General features: G+C 33.8%; 1 protein-coding gene across 1 annotated transcript; it reads right to left on the bottom strand.

Annotated features, from left to right (window-relative positions):
* Positions 1-6,132: 6,132 nt before the first annotated feature.
* On the bottom strand, positions 6,133-17,304 carry HELRODRAFT_177013 (hypothetical protein; the record flags this gene model as incomplete). Its single annotated transcript, XM_009025227.1, has 27 exons — positions 6,133-6,345; positions 6,757-6,794; positions 7,296-7,426; positions 7,639-7,715; positions 7,828-7,941; positions 8,128-8,241; positions 8,356-8,670; positions 8,944-8,995; positions 9,287-9,449; positions 9,764-9,834; positions 10,061-10,206; positions 10,374-10,562; positions 10,845-10,964; positions 11,100-11,154; positions 11,226-11,275; positions 11,566-11,647; positions 12,156-12,421; positions 12,622-12,678; positions 14,614-14,864; positions 15,144-15,209; positions 15,319-15,381; positions 15,528-15,648; positions 15,733-15,804; positions 16,109-16,198; positions 16,424-16,634; positions 16,744-16,831; positions 17,250-17,304. The coding sequence occupies 27 exons, from the start codon at positions 17,302-17,304 to the stop codon at positions 6,133-6,135; spliced, it is 3,270 nt and encodes a 1,089-aa protein (XP_009023475.1).
* Positions 17,305-18,686: the final 1,382 nt, after the last annotated feature.

Below are 18,686 nucleotides of genomic sequence, written 5' to 3'. Positions count from 1 at the left end.
ATATATTATATAAATATTTAATTGACATGACTTGGCCCCGCCCCATTAGAATATTCTGCCGAAGTCAGATTCGGAGAGGGAGTTCGTCGTTCAGCAGATTAAGAACATCTTCTTCCTTAAGCATATGCCAGTGGTTGGTTGGATGAATATTTATGAATGAATGGCTCAATGGATAGATGAATCAGTGAATGAGCAGCAGCTTGGATGGATGAATTAATTGAGTCAACGAATGAGTATATATTCATAATAATATTTATGTTATGAATGACGCTGGGATGAATGAATGTAAGAAGCGTGAAAATTAAAAATGAATGAATGATAGAATGAATGAATGAATGAATGAGGAAATATTTATATCGGTTTTAATTAAAAATTGAGTGAAATGATTTTTATTTTTTCAATCATTCAGTCATATTTAACTGCCATTGCCGATAGCCTATCTGAAAGAAAGGTATGTGACCAATCATTTATTCATTCATTCATTCATTTAATCGTTTATTCGTTCGTTTAATCAACCAATCAATCAGTCGATTGATCAACATAATGAAACATTTTAATATTGTTTATCAACGACTATCATCGAATTATTTTTTGTTCATCATCACCCTCATTACCATTATTATTGTTATTATTATTATTATTATTATTATCATTACCACCACCAGGTATTGGCCAATGAGAACATTTACCAACAGGGTGATATCGGCGATGAATTTTTCATCGTGAAGAGGTCACTAATAATTATAATGATAATTATTTTTATTATAGTAATAATTATTATTAATATTTATATTATTATGACTTAAAAAAAATTTTGATTCGTTCATTTATGTAGCGGAAAATTCGAGGAAATGGCCAACGGATCTAGAGTGACAACTCACGATGATTATGGCTACTTCGGGGAGATGGCCTTGATGTATAATGCCACTAGGAAGACCACCATCAAAGCCACCACTGACGGATTGCTGTGGTTCATGGTTGGTTGGTTGATTAGTTGGTTGGTTAGTTAGTTGGTTGATTGGTTGGTTAATCGAATGTTTGTGTTCGTTTATTTATTGATCTAAGAACGCTACTCAGAAGATTACTGATTGATATTACCTTGGCTTATGATTGGTGGATTGATTGATTGGTCAACTGGCGATTGATTGATTGATTGATCGATTGATCGATTGATCGATTGATCGATTGATCGATTGATTGATTGATTGATTGATCGATTGATTGATTGATTGATTGATTGATTGATTGATTGATTGATTGATTGATTGATTGATTGATTGATTGATTGATTGATTGATTGATTGATTGATTGATTGATTGATTGATTGATTGATTGATTGATTGATTGATTGATTGATTGATTGATTGATCGATCGATTGATTGTTTGATTGATTGATTGATCGATCGATTGATTGACTGATTAGCTGGCTGGTTGTTTTCTTCTCTAGAAAAGGTCGAACTTCAAGCAGCTAATGGCAACGACGGAGCATTTACGGAAGACGGGCTTCATCGAGCTATTGAAGAAAGTTAACATTTTCAAGTACATGACAGTGAGTTTATCATTGCTATTATTATTATTATTATTATTTATAATTATTATTTTCATTATTTACAGGACTTGGAGTACGAAAAGACAGCCGAAGCTTTGAAATACGTAACATATAAAGATGGCGAAGTCGTCGTTAGACAGGTTAGGATGCTGCTGCTGATGTAGCTGCTGCTGTAGCTGCTACTACTACTGCTGCTGACGACGTTGTTGATGATGATGGTGATGTGAGAAGGATGACGTAAATAACGACAATAATAATAATAACAATGACGTCATTATCATCACCAGGGCGACAAAGCGGACTCTCTTATAATTGTCGACGGGGGAAAGGCTAAACTCACCACTATTTCAGACGTTAGAATAATAATAATAATAATAATAACAACATTAATAATAATAATATATTATTATTATTATTATTCGCAGACTTATCCCGAGGGCCACGTTAATTATATCGAGAGAGGCCACTACTTTGGAGGTAGCCCTGTCAATCAATCAATCAATCAAACAATCAATCATTCATTCATTCTTTTTTCTTTCATTCATTCATTCTTTTGTTTAATCGGTCACTCATCCAATTGATCATCAATTAGTTATTTTATCGATCAATCAACCAGCCAGCCATTTATCTAATCAATCGTTTAATCAATCAACCATATGCTATCAATAAACCAACCAATCGACCTAATTACATAATTAATTAACTATAATTAGAGTTGGCATTGCTGTCTGACATTGTGAGGTCTTCTACAGTGACTGCCTTTGGAGATCTGGGTGTCCTCGGTGAGTAGTTTAGTTTTTAATTTGAGTTTATTTCATTATTTTGCTTATTATTCATATGTAATTTTGTTGTGTTAGAGTAATAATAAATTATTTTATAAATATTATGACATTTCTTTTACTTTTCAATCAGTGAAATGTACTTTTTTAATTGTTTTTTTTCGATTTGTCGTCTAATTTTGTTCATTTTTCAATGATTTATTTTATATTTTAAAGATAAATTTAGCATAATTGTATAATTAATGTTGATTTGTAATTGTGGAAATATAACTTTCAAAGTCCTGGAGAAAGAGACCTTCGAAAGGATGGTTGGATCCTGCCAGGAAATCGCCAATAGGATCCCTAAGAAGAATTAAACTCAATTAATTTTATGATATTAATTATTGATTTTAAAATAATTATCTGTTATTAACAATTAATTATCCTAAATTGCTTGTTGGGTTGGTTTTTGTAGTGTTTTAGGATGGCCTTGTACTTTCATTTTGTTCTTAAAGTTTAAGTTTCCTTTTAGTAAATTTTAAAAAGTGGACTTTTACTAGTGCGAAAATTAAAAGATTCAGTTGTGAGTTAATTTAAATGTTAAGTCTTATTTGAAACTTAATTAACTAAGTAAGGTTTTTAAAATTAAGTCATTTAAGAATTTCAAACGTTTTTTACGAAAATTTTTAATGGAGGGCGATCCGGCATTTAAATATAAGGATGTTCCCCTGGTTTTAAAAAAACCTAAAGTTAGGAAAAGTGTGCTGAGCTGTATAAAAAGTTAGCTATTGGCCGTCTTCTGTTTGTTTTTTGTAGATAATGCGAAAATATCTGTCATCTTTTGTTGATTCACCTTAATTTTAATTTACTTTTAGAGTACTAATTTACTAATTTTACAATTTGTTTTTTATGTTTTTATCAAATAAAATGGACAATAATACTATAGTTATATATTATATACTTATTATTAATAGTGCTGGTATTAAATTATTAATTTCATAAATAATTACAATAAAAAGATTGTATTGGCAGAGAAGAATAGTTAGCAATCAATGTAATTAATTATTTATTCAGTGTTTAAGTTTACATTTACTGTCTAATCTCCAAAAATACATTCTTATTATTATTGTTATTATTTTCAGGATTGGAAAATTATAACATCCCTCTTGGTCTACTTTACAGATGTGTCTATGAGAAACTAAAAGTAAAAGTTTGGCTAAGGAGTAGTCACTACGTTAGGAGTTTCTGTACTGGATATATACTGGCTTTTGATTACCATTGGAATCTTGTTAGAGTTTCACTATTTTTTTTTATGATTTTTTCACTTTTAAACTATTCTTTAATCAATTTTATCGAATCATTACCTCATAACTTATGAAGAATTCTATAAATTAATTGATTGTAAATTAAAATAAAAACCAAAAAAATGATAATTTTATATCAGGCCATGGCCGACGTCGATGAAACCTACCTGAACCCCGTCTACGCCTGGAAGTATAAATTTGGGGACGGTAAAAAAAAGATTGTAAATAACGGGGGAAAAACGCCTACCCATGATAATAATGATGATGAATTAGAGGAAGGAGAAATAAAGGATGATGACGAGGACAAAGAAACAGAAGATAGTAGTAAAGGTGCGGCCAAAATCTTGGGTGATGTCGAACCAGTTCAGTATTTAGTTAGACACATTGACCAAATTTTAATACGAGGTGATAACATCGTCATCATTTCAATTGTTAAAGTATCTGGCTCAGATTATGATGCGGCCACTGAATTGTGTAATGTTATTACTTCAGAAGACAATACGCATTCAGAAAATATTATCCAATCAGATGAAGGGTCAAGAAATGTTAGCCAATCAGGTGAATTGCCAGAAAACATCATCCAATCAGATGAAGGGTCTGGAAATATTATCCAATCAGATGAACAACTGCCAGAAAACATCATCCAATCAAATGAAGGGTCAGGAAATATCATCCAATCAGGTGAATTGCCAGAAAACATCATTGAATCAGATGAATTGTTGGAAAATGTCATCCAATTGGACGAATTGCCAAAAAACATTATCCAATCAGGTGAACTGTTAGGAACTATTGTCCAATCAAGTGCATTGCCAGAGTTTATCCATCCAATCGAATCAGGAAACATTTCACATGCACATGCAACCAGCCAACCACCTGTTACTTTGGGTGACACAATGATCGATATTTGGTCCGACGATTTTGCTAGGGGAGTAGAGGTCCCAGAGCCACCAATAACTTGGCCTCCACCACATTTTTCCGGGTTAGATACTAATGAAATGCTTGATATCAGTTTGGGGTCTGATAACTTTAACAATATCTTTGAAGTCACTGGATCACCAAATAAGGGGCTACAAAACATTGCGGGTAGGCAAAATGTCATGGGCCCACAAAATGTCACAGGACATTTGGAGCCTACAAGACCAGGTAACCAATCGCTTCACAATGTCGATCTGCCAGCTATTATTTCGACATCAAAAACCTCTGCCGAGTTGCCTGAGGCTTTAGTGGGGCCATGTGACACCACTGTGCCCCGTGATGTGGCCCCATCGGTAAATGTTACTGCCCTAAATGATGATACTCACGATTCTGGTACCTCTACAAGTACTGGTTTTTTTTTAAACTCAGTGATTCTTAGTGGTTAGCTAGAGTTAATTCGGAACAACTCTAACTGATCATGCATTTCAAGTTGACCCAAGGTCACGGGCGAGGTCAGTAAAGAAGAAAATGTGGGTCTTGTATGAAACTGACGAGGTGTGATGTTGATGAAGATGGTTGTAGTTGCTGCAAATGCTGCTACTACATTTCAAGATCTGAAACATATATCACACACCCTGTTATTGTAATAAATTTATTTGTTTGTGTTGAATGTTTCACTCTGGAATTATTATTATTATTGTTATTTTTGTTATTATTATTATATTATTATATTATTATTATTATTATCACCACCATCATGTTTTCATTGGTCACTTTTGTAAATTCGATTGTATCATCATCTGGATTTGGTCTTCGTCATTAGTTTATGTGAATAATTATCAAGTAGTTATGAAGAGAAAAATTTTGTCTGTCTGGTCTAAGCATTGTACCTTATTTCTCTCACCTTATATTTAAACTTTCCTTTAGATTTCGTAACAAATTTGATGAAAATTCAATCGTACTAACATTCTGAAATTGAAATTCAACATTTTTTCTACGTTTTATTATCGTGATAAACTGTCACTCAACCATCAATCAAACATGTAAATACACGCTTTCGTGTTGGTAGTGTAGTAGTGTTGCACACACACACACACACACACACACACAAAACAACACACACACAAAACAAAACACACAAACAGTGCCACACACGCACATGAATAATACTGTACTGTTCTAAAACAATTTAGACGTTTAACGAGCAAAGCGTAAATTAATCAAAATAAATGAATAATTAATTAATTAATTAAGTATATAAAAATAATATCTATTACCTCATGATATGAACATGTACTTACACGCGTTGTAAACGAATTAATAATAAGCACACACATTCTTCTGTAGTAGTTGAAAGTTTTGAAAAAAAATAAGATGAACCAACGACGGCAGAAAACGAACAAAATTTCAATTAACAAACCAACAAACGTTTGGAGAACACGATTTTAACCCGTGAAAATAACTGAAAATTTTTATTCCAAAATGCGAAATCGAAAAAAGGCACGAATACACACGCCACCAGACAACAATACACACACGCATACACACTAAACATGAACTGACATGTATGCACACGCGTCGTGCGATAAAATCCAAAAACTTTTTCAATAATTGACTTCAGAAGAGGCCCTCAGAGCCCTGGATACTCTCATAGTGGCTATGGCACCATCCGGAGCGACCGAACTGGCTCTACTGCCCTTGCCCCCTCTTAAAAATCCGTAGCCACCGTCAGAGGACATGTCCAGTCTCTCCAGGGCTGTCTCCATTTCTTGGTGCAGTTTTTTGAATTTTGAGAGATTTAGTGAGGCTACTTCTTCCTGTTTTGTTGTTGTTATTGTTGTTGCTGCTGTTGTGTATTGTTTATGTTAATGACGTCATTAGTGTCATGTCACGCGGTCGTTCAATTATTGATTTGTTATGATGGGTCTTTGTCGATGAAATCATCAAAATCTATCGTCCAATCAACTAATGTATTTTATCATTCATTCAATCACTTAACTCAATCAACTAACTCAGTCAATTAACCAAATCAATTAACCAACTCAGTCAATCAATCAACCAATTCAATCAGCCAACTCAGTCAATCAAGCAACCAAATCAATCAGCCAATCAGACAGACCGATTCATCGACGTGTCTCTTATAATTTTTCATCTTGGCATGCAGTTTCTCAATGATATCATGTAGCTTATCATGGTTCTGTCTATCGTCGTCCAGTTGGCTGGCTAACTCTTTCATTCTTCGCTCCTGTCTTCTCATAGCCTTGACCTTCCAAATGATGATGATGAATATGATAATTATAATGGTGATGATAATGTAGTTGATGATGATGATGATGACGACGACAAACAAACCAGCGTTTGTATAAAAAGGAATGTTCATTTTTAATCACCAACCGAGAACACACGCTAAATACAAACTTATCTACTACCTACCTACATACATACCTACATACGGATATACATACATACAAACATACATACAAACATACATACACATTTACATATTTATGTACTTACGGTTTCACTATGCCTATGTTGTTCAGCTTCTAATTCAGATTCCAATTCGTGAATCCGTTGTTCCATCTTTTGTGCAATCCTCTTTGCTAATCAATTATTCAATCAATCAACTAATCAATCAGTCAGCCAGCCAACTAATCAATCAGCCAATCATTAATTAACATTAATGAACTGATTAACATTCACGATCTAATTAACATTCACGATCTATTAACATTCATGATCTAATTAATATTCATGAAGTACCCACCCCCCTGCATGGCGGCGTTCTCTGTCTCCTCGAGCCTGCTTTGAAAATCTTTCAAATGACCTTCCAACGTCCTCTTTGACCTTTCAAGTTGCTCCCCGTGTTCTTGCTCCTGCCTCAATTCGTCTGCTAGTCTGTGTTTGAGCGTACGTGCGTGTGTATGCGTGCGTGCGTATCAGAAATAAAAGGAGAGAGAGAGAGAGAGAAGGAGAAAAAGTGAAGAAAAAAGAAAGAGAGAATGTGTGTATGTGAAAGTGATGCAAATTAATAATGAGAGAGAGAGAGAGAAAGAGAGCGAGAGAGAGAGAGGGTAATGGATAGTAATTTATTGGAAGGTTCGTCGAACCTCGAAGCATCAGCAGCAGATTTCTTCGCCCTCTCCTCCAAACTTCTCATGTCCCCTGTCCTCTCCGATAGTTCATTCTTTTGGAAAGAAAAAAAAACAATAGTGACATCAACTACAACAACGACGACAGCTACAACAACAACGACAGCTACAACAACAACAACGACATCAACCACAACAACGACAGACGTGCAGGGCTTGTATCTCAGCTTCTAATTTTCTCTTTAGGTTAACCAGGGTTGAGTTGGCGTTGGAAGCGTCGGCCACCCTTTCAACCGCCTCGTGGAGTTCACCCTGTATGACCTTTATACATATTAGTTAATTAATTAATTAATTGTGACCTAATTACATAAATTAACGTACTGTGACCCAATTAAACAAACTGCAGATCGTTCAAAATAAAATTTTTTATTTTCTCATTTGGAGTCTCCAAACCATCATCCCAGTCATCATCGTCATCCTTCATCATCATCATCATCACCGAACGACCTTGAACTCTTTATCGGCGGCCTCGAGATGCGCCCTCAAATCCTCAACCTCCATCGTCAGTGAGGCCACTTTTCGTTCGGCAGCTGCCAGTTCTGCTCTGGCTTCTTGAGCGTTCTGGTGAATGAATGAATGAATGAATGAATGATTTAACAAATAAGTAAATAAATGGATTAATAAATAATTCATTCATTCATTCAACTCATTCATCCATTCATTCATCCAACTAACCTGTTGTTCCTCTTCCAGGAGAGCCTGCAACTCTTTGGTCTGTTGGTGAAACCTTTTGAAATTTTTTTCAACATCCACACGAGATTTGTTGCTACCTTCTAAGGCCGCTTCTAACTCCACTACGTCTTGCTCCAATTTCTTTTTGTATCTGTTGGTGTTGTTGTTGATTTTGTTGTTGATGTTGTTGTTGATGTTGTTGTTGATGTTGTTGTTGTTGTTGATGTTGTTGATGTCAAACTCGTTAGTGATAGTAGCATTTAATGTAGCTGTTACTGCATTGTTTGTAGCAAGACAATCACATCCAAATATATTACACTGCAAATATATTACATATCAATTACAATTTCATTACGATTACATTACATTACCTAGAATTACGATTTCATTACATTGCATTACAATCACGTTACATGCATTACCTAAAATAACAATTTCATTACGTTACATTACATTACAATTTCATTTTATTACAATTTCATTACATTACATTACAATACAATTTCATTACATTACATGGCAATTTTATTACATTACATTACAATTACGTTACAAAACAACTCGCCTTAGGAGCTCGGTTTTCGATCTAACCTCACTTTCGAAACCCAACTGAATGTCTTCCAGGGTTCGCTGATGGTTTTTTCTGGAAGGATGATGACGACGACGACGATGAAGAAGAAGATGATGATGACGATGACAATAATGACGATGTAAAAGAAGATTACAATGGTAACATATTCAAACAGAAGAATCCACCTACCTATTCTTTTTTCATTCATTCAATTACTCATCCGTCCGCTCAATCATTCATTTGTTCAATACTTCATCATTCATTTACTCATTAATTTATTCACTCACTCATTCATTCATTCATTCATTCATTCATTCATTCATTCATTCATTCATCCATTCATTCATCCATTCTTTCAACTACCTCAGCGTATCAAGTTCTTCATCTTTTTCGGCTAACTTCTTCTCATAGTCAGCTTTCAGTCCAGCTAAATCAACTAAGGACCGCTGAGTCTTAGCTGTCTCTTGCTGCAGCAATATGTGGCTATCTTCTAGCTTAGCTTGTAAATCTTCTCGCTCTAATTCACCTTTTTTAGCCATTTTTTCGATTTCTAAGACGCGCTTGTTTATCTCGGCCAGTTGGTCGGTTAGATCTTGAATTTCATCTGGTTGGTTGGTTGAGTGATTGGTTGGTTGAGTGATTGGTTGGTTGGTTGATTAAGTTTGTTGATCTGTTTGATGGTTGATTAAATTTGTTAACTGTTGAGCTGAGTGTGGTTTCTTATATAAAAATTTTTTCCTTTGAACCAGCCAATCAAAATCAACCATTCGACCACACAGCCAATCACAATCAACCATTCGACCACACAGCCAATCCAACAATCAATCACACTGTGCGAACCATTCAATCGTTTGTTATCTTTCTTCTGATTTTCGATAATATCTGCACTCTCCTCAACCAAACATCTCATCCTGTCAATTAATCATGAAATGAATGAATGAATGAACCGCAAATGAATCAATCAATCGATCCGTCAATCAAATAATTAATTAATTAATTAATCAAGAAATCAAAAATTTACAAGACAACCACATGCCGACATAAATACATTTTCAATCCAAACAAACAAACAAACAAACAAACGCCTTAAAACAAACGAACGAACACACACACACACAAACATACAAACACACATACTTTTGGACTTCCATTGAATGTTGCTTGTCATCTTTCTGGCACTTCTCCAAATCACCTTGCAACTCCAGGACCCTTTTCTTCCACTCATCGCATGCCTTCTCCAACTGCCTCAACTTTTTTTCAAGCTGTAGACTTATCGACTGAGACTGTTTTTGTTGCGTGCGTGTGTCGTATGAGTGTGTGTGTATGTGTGTGTGTTGTATGTGTGTGTTGTATGTGTGTGTGTGTGTGTGTGTGTATGTGCGTTCTTCTTATTTTTTATAACAACAACAACATCAACAACGACAACAACATCCTCAACAACGAAAACAACCTTTTCGAGATCACCAGCAACAGCTTCCAACTCGATCTGAAGCCTGGATTTAACTTTCTCAACAGTTAACAGCTTGGAAAGAGCGGCCTCCAGTTGCGCCTCACTGTCCTGAATTTTCCCGCCTAGCTTTCGCCTAAGATCCTCGAGCTCTTCCGGCTGAACTCCGCTGTTCTCCGCCGAGTCTAGCTTCTGTCGAAGAGCTGAATTTTCGTTTTGAATTTTTACTAGCTGTCGTTGAATGTCCGCCTTACTCAGCTGCTCGTCTTCTAGTTTCTCCTTAAGTTGGTCTACGTTTGTCTGTGTGTGTGTGTGTGTGTGTGTGTGTGTGTGTGTGTGTGTGTGTGTGTGTGTGTGTGTGGAGGTGATTGTTCGGTTGGTATAAAATAGTGTCGTGGTAAAATTATGATAATAACAAATAAAATTATATGAATATTCATTAATAGTTTTTAAAACAATAAGTAAAACCGCCACCTGGAGAACTTTGAACTCTGCTTGAACTTTTGACCTCAGTTGACCTTCGTCGTCTAGCATTAACCTACTTTCATCCAACTGCTGGGTCAGTGATTGTTTCATTCTCTGCAATTGGCTGACCTAGAAAAAATGAATGAATGAATGAATAAACGAATGAAAGAATAAATAAGTAAATAAAATGAGTGGATGAACGAATTAATAAATGAATGAATTAATCAATGAACTGACGAACGGAAAATGAACAAACGAATGAACCTGTGTCTCCAGTTCTTCAACTCTTCTCATTAAATCAGCGTTACTACTTTGAAACCTTATTATTATTATTATTATTATTATTATTACTATTATGAGTAGTAGTAGTAGTAGTATTATTAAATATACCTGGCCCTTTGTTGAGCTGATTCGTTAAGCTCTTTTTGTAGATCGGCTATCTGATTTTTAAAATTACATTAGGATTGAAAGACATGAATGAATGAATGAATGAATGAATGAATGAATGAATGAACGAATGAATGAATGAATAAGTGAGTGAATTGACGTAATCTTAAAGCCACCTTTCCATTATATTCACCAGCCTGCAGTTCCATCTGCTTGTTCATTTTTTCTAGTGCCAACTAGAATCAAAAAAATTTTCTTCATTAAAAACAATCCGTCATACATTCATCCATCCATCCATCCATCCATCCATCCATCCATTCATTCATTCATTCAGCCACCCGACCTTATTTAATTTGACATTATTCTCTAGTTGGGCAGTCAGCTCGTCCACTTCATTTTTCATTTGGTTTTTCTCTTTATCAGATCTATTATTATTTATGATTATTATTATTTATTATTATTATTATTTATTATTATTATTTATTTATTATTATTATTAATGTTGTTGTTGTCATTCACATGCACACATACTCAAACAAACATACACGGAAGAACACACGTACATATCTCTCATAACTCTTCCCAATCTTCTCTATCTAATATAATGTTAGCATTAGAGTGGATCGGAAATTGAAATTCCTTCTCAATTCCCTCCCATTTTGTCCCGATTCCCTCCGGAATCCCCATTTATGACAACGTTCCCGAGTTATGAATTAAGTTTTAACAATTTTCATGGGACTCCCATGGGAGTCCCGCGATACCCGTTCCCATGCTCACCTCTAGCTAGTATCAACATTATTATCTACATTTGCGCAAAGTTACACATACACAAAACATACAAACAAAAGCCACCACACACGCGAACGCACACACGCGAACGCACACACGCGCACACACACACACGCACATACACAAAGAAAAACGGAAACTAACTTCTGTTTGGCCCTCTGCAACATTTCTATCTGCTCGGCGCACTCGCTCAGGGCATCCTGCTGCTTCCTTCTAAACAAATTGACCTGCGTCTCAATTTGAGCTTGCGATTCTTCCAGATCTTTCTGCAACTTCTGGATTTCAATGTCCTTCTTTCTGATAACTTCAGCCCCTGTGGCCGCGTTCCCTACGCCTCCAGCCGTCGCCTCTTCAAGATGCTCGGTCAAGATTTCTAGCTCTCGTTGCATTTCGGTTTTTTGTTTTTCAGCCTGTTTTTTGCGAATTTGTGTGTGAGAGTGTGTGCGTGTGTGTGAGTTTTGGGGATGTTTGTGTGTGGATGTCTGTGTGTGGATGTCTGTGTGTGGATGTTTGTGTGTGCGCGTGTGTGATACATTAATTTATTCAGATGACATTAAGATAATTTATTAATTTATGCGTCCGTGTTTCAAGTTATTCAATCCATGCCTACCCATTTCCTGGCCGATCGTTCTGCTCGCAACTCTTCCTCTAGTTCTTCAGTCCTTCTCTTATTGGATGAATGAATGAATGAATGGATGAATGGATAGATGAATGGGTATTCAACATAAGAGGTGTGATTTCCTATAAGTGTGGCTTCTCGTGTGACGTCTCGTCACCATAAGTATCATTAGAACAAACAAATGAAAGACCAAATAAATGAACGAATGATTATTTCTAAAAAAATTAACAAATAAAGTAATGAATGAATATATGAATGAATGAACGAATGAGCAAACGAATAAACTAAATGAATTAATGACTGAAAGAATAAATAAAATAAATGATAGATAGATATAGATGAATAAAAAAATAGATAGATGGTTGAATGAATTTAAAACGTTCCAAAAGATAACAAACCTGATATACACTGTCTAGATCAGACATGTTAATGAATTATAGAAAGACGAAAGAAATATTGTTGTTGTTTTTGATGTTGTTGTAATTGATGTTGCTGTTGTTGATGTTGTAATTGTTGTCGTTGTTGATGTTGTTGTTAACGCCGTTATAGTTCTAAACTAAATATTGAGCTGTAAAATTAATATATAAAATCAACCAATCAATTGTAAAATCCAATCAATCAATCAATCAACCAACCAACCAACAAACCAACTAATTCATTCAATCAATCAGTCAACCAGCTAATCTATTCATTTAATCAATCAATCAACCAGCCAACCACCAACCTACCAATTATAGATGAATACAACGGAACGAAAGATGGAACAAAAAATCCAACACAAAACGTGGAAGAGATATAGCTAGCTATTACTGAAAATAAATAAATGGATGAATGAATGAATGAGTGAATGAATGAATGAAAGAATGAGTGAATGAATGAATGAAAGAATGAGTGAATGAATGAATAAATAAAATTAAGTATGAACGAAATCAAAATTAGATTAAAAAATTGATTGTTTTAGGAAAGAAATGACACCGAAAACCACAACAACATAATAATAACAATAACCAGAAAATTAATTATATAACAACAATAATAATAATCAAACTATAATAATAATATTTAAACTATTTAAAACCAAAAATATAAAACCTTATAAGTTGTATAACTTTTTTCCAAGCTAATCATTACAATTCATACATGCATTGTACATACGCACGTACATACATACGTATATACATACATACATACATACAATACACACATACATACATATATACATACGTACATACATACATACATGCACAATGAGCATCTCATATTAAGAAGTTTGATCTTTTGCAACAGCATTCTATTAAAGGCCTTGAAGCAATGTATGTATGTATGTATGTATGTATGTATGTATGTATGTATGTATGTATGTATGTATGTATGAATGTATGAATGTACGTAAGTGTGCATAGATGTATGCTATTTGTATTTTCATGCTTTGCATGTTTAATACGTAGACTTTCATACACATATTTTATATTGTTCAATGTGTGTGTGTGTGTATGTATGTGTGTATGTGCGTGTGTGTATGCTTCAAGTGGTATTGTTGTCAGTTGTTTTTGTGTAGAAGATAACATGGAGGAGTAGATGGCTTTCATCTTTAAGCAGGGATAACAAAATAAAAACAACAAAAAACGAAAGCAGAAATAAACTCTTTGTTTTTATTCAATTTTAAAATGAACGAATTATTTATTCATTTGTCTTTTTTTAATTTTTAAATTTACTTCCAAAAAAATCGAGTTAAACATTTACTCTCATAAATAATATAACCAGGCAATCAGTCAATCAACCGTTCCGTGCACTATTAAACCAACATTCAACATTTAATCAACCAATCAATCAACCAACCAACCAATCAACCAGTCAGTCAGTCAATCAATCAATCAATTAGTCAGTCAGACAGTTAGTCAATCAATCAATCAATTAATCAGTCAGACAGTTAGTCAATCAATCAATCAATCAATCAATCAGCCAGCCGACCAATCAAACCACAGCTCTCTTTTCATCGCCATCTCCATCATCGTCGTCATCATCTTTGCTTCTCTTTCTGCCTTCTGCATCATCCGACTCCTCGGCGGCAGCAGCACTAGCTGACGACAATGACGTCATCCCTAATTTTCCGGACTTAGTACCAGCCCCCTCCTTGGCCACGGTAGGGATGGGTAAAATGGTGACGTCATCCACATGGAACATTTCCTTCGAAGGCGGGCAGGTGAGGATGATTTTCGCGAAGAGGCCACCAGCTGTGGTTAATAATAATAACAACAATAATAATAATAATAATAAATAATAATAGATAATAATAAAAATAATAAGTGACCCGGTTTGATGAGAGAGACGGACTGCAAGACTGCCTTCACGTTTTCCAACAGCTGTTCATTCGTCATGCTTAACTGGATGAATGGACGTATGGATGAATGGATGGATGGATAGAAGAAAGAAGGAATGAATAAATGAATGGAGGAATGAATGGATGAATGAATGAACGAATGAATGAACGAGAGAACGAATCAATCAGTCACATTCAACAAAACTCACTTTGCCAATTGGAAACGTAAACGTCCCAATAGCATCTGAGAGCTTGCTGCCTAGAAAAATTAAAAAGTAATAGTAATAGTAATATAAATAATAATAATAATAATCATCATCATCATCATCAACAACAACAACATCATCATCCTCATCATTTTTTTCTACCTTGATATTCTTTGCCGTCAGCATACAGCTTGACCATGCCCTCGACATCAGAGCCGAGATTGCCTGGAGTGAGTGAACGAGTGAGTGAATAAACGAATGAATTAAGAAGTGAAAAAATAAATGAATGTTTGATTGAATGAATAAACGAATGAAAAAATGAATGAAAGAACAAATGAATGAAAAAATGAACGAATGAAAGACGAAAGAACCATTTTTCTTGGTAGGAAATTGATCTTTCAGGATTTTTTTAAGTATGGCTGCCTCAACCAGCATGTCATTGTTCAGAACCACGTGATCATAATCCTCTCCCTTTATCTCCCCTCTCTCTAACTGGAGAAACAGTGATGAATAAAGTGAGAGTAGGGCTAAAGTTAATTTATTCACGAATGTTAATTTATTCATCAGCTGACTGACCTTTCTGATAAGGTCAAGGCTGCCGGTGTATGTTGCCCCGGCTGCTTCAGCTTTGCTCTTGTCCTCATCTGTCTATCATAATTTATTATTACAATTAATTATGACGTAATTATGTATCCATATTATAGATATGTAATTAATTAATTTATTTATTTATTATTCAAATGTGTATTTGACTCAACTAAAACGAACCAATAAAAAATAAACAACTATTGAAAATATTTTCAACCAAATAGGCAATCAGCAAAAGTAAAATCCCATCAACCAATCAACAATCGATAAAAAATTATCCACCAATCAAAAACAACAAATGGAAATCAGTCAACCAATCAGTAATCAACAAAAGAAACGTTAACCAATCAGAATAAATAGGAACCTTGGTAATGGCAATAACTCTACCAGGAAGAAAGTTATCAAAATTATGAGGAAGCAATATAATGCCCTCTGGTGCACCCAAAAACTTTGTCTGAAAATATCATAAAAATATTTATTTATTCATATTTTTAAATTAATTCAATTATTTATTTCATGATTAATTCATCTATCCATTTATCCCTTCATTTGTTTGCTCCAAAATTCATTCACTTATCATTTCATGTATTCATTCATCATTCAATCATTTATTCATCTGTTCATTTTTCAAAAATTCTAAAAATAAACCAAAAATGTAAAAACCAAAAAACTCAATAACTTTCTTCTTTGTGGTCAAGTCAAGCTCCGCCTCTAAGATAACCACACCCTCCATGTTATCAATCATCTCAGGACTTGCAAATTCCCTGTGTCTATTTATAGCTTCCAAAAAACTAAACTTGGCAGTCGGGAAGTATCGAGTGTTCCAAACGTCATCTGGTGCAGGTTTGTCGGACTTCTCGTCTGGAGGTACTTCTTCTGTGATCTTTGGTCTGGAAGGTGACGATGATAATGATTAATATTCAACCAATCAATCAATTACTCACTCACTCAGTCAGTCAACCAACCAATCAACCAGTCAACCAATCAAACAACCATTACTTTATTCTTTTGAACTCCTTGACAGCCTTCTCCTTAGGAACAGGCGGAAGCTTGTACCTCGACGATGCCTTGCTGTTCTTATATCGAACTTGTACGTATTGATGATGACGATGGTGGTGACATTGTGAAGAAGATGATAAAGATGATAAAAACGACGACGATGATGATGATAGTGATGAAGAAGACGATCTTGATGATGATGTCAATGTCAAAGGTAATAATGTCGATGAGGGTATGATTATTACATTTCTAATCATCTGATGATGATGATGACTCTGCAGTGCCACGATGCCTAAAAAATTAAACAAGAATGAAAGCAATTATAAAAAATTATAAAATAGTGACTATTAATAGTTAATACTAAATAAATTATTTAAAATAATTTAATATAAATGATGGAAATTAAACTAAATGCACTACTTTGAAAAAGTTCAATTTGAAAAAAAACCAAAAGCAAAATAAAAATGTTAATAAAAAATAAAAATTCATTGCAGGAAAGAAAAAACTTTTGAAGGGAAGTAGAACACTGCCGCCACACTTTTTCCATGGGCTGAAAAACATTTTAATTTCTTTAATTTAAAAACTAAATAATAATTATTAATATTAATGTTAATTAGATTTAATTTATTTATTTTTCCGCAGACTAAATGATTTAAAAAAAGCTAATTGAGCGATATTTTAAAATATCAACAATGCTGCTTAAAAGTAAATTTAACACTAGCAAAGAACAGGGATGAAAAACTTTTTTGGATTTTATTTCAATTACAGTTAATGTAATCAATAACGTTAATTATGGATTAAATTGATAACATATAATAATTAATAAATTTATTTAATTGATCTAATTATAAAATATATTAAAGCTGATCAAAATATACTCAATTATAATCACGGTAATAGAGCATATAAATCCACTCATACAAACAAACACACACATACAAACACAAACTCACACAAACACAGATAAACACATACACATACAAACACACACACACACACATACATATATATATATACACACATCTCATTACCAAATAGTTATACTACAGCTATTGATTTAAACATCCCATTACACTTATAGTTTACATTCATATTAATGTTATTATTATTATTTTTATAATTATTATAATTATAATAATTATTATTATTATTATTATTTATTATTATTTTTATTAATATTTTATTTATGATTATTTTTATTATTATAAAACCAATCAATTCAAACACACACAATTATTTCGATAACTCGTAAAAATATCAACTAAACACATATATATATATATACACACGTAATAACACACACACACATATATATACACATACACATACAAACAAGAACCCATTTATACAAACATACACATATATACCCATATACATATATACAAAGACCCATTCATTTACATACATACTTACATACATACATATATACATACATACATACACACAAACTAACACATACACACACTCAGAAACCATCACAAGATACACGAATTTTTATATTACAAAAATTGTATTGTACGCGAAAACATAAAAAAATAATATTTTTAGAAAAAAAAAAATACAATCATGCACAAATAGCAGTGAACATACACACGCAGGTACACACACACACACACATACACACACACACACACACACACACACGTACATACAAACATACACACACACATATACATACATATATATATATATACGTACATACGCAAATACATACACACACTCACATACAATACATATACACATACATCCATACATACATACATGCATACACTCTTCATGAATCCATATACACATCAACATATATACATTGAGGAATTAAGCTATACAAATATTTATTCTACGTACCTACCTACAAACACAAAACACACACAAACAAGCACATACATGCAAATATATACACAAATATCTAAACAGACAAACACACCCATAGACGAAAAATTGTT

Source organism: Helobdella robusta (assembly GCF_000326865.2).
Source record: "Helobdella robusta unplaced genomic scaffold HELROscaffold_40, whole genome shotgun sequence".
Taxonomy (NCBI): Eukaryota; Metazoa; Annelida; class Clitellata; order Rhynchobdellida; family Glossiphoniidae; genus Helobdella; species Helobdella robusta.
Note: the sequence above shows the minus strand (reverse complement) of the source record. Positions and strands in the feature narration are given on the sequence as shown.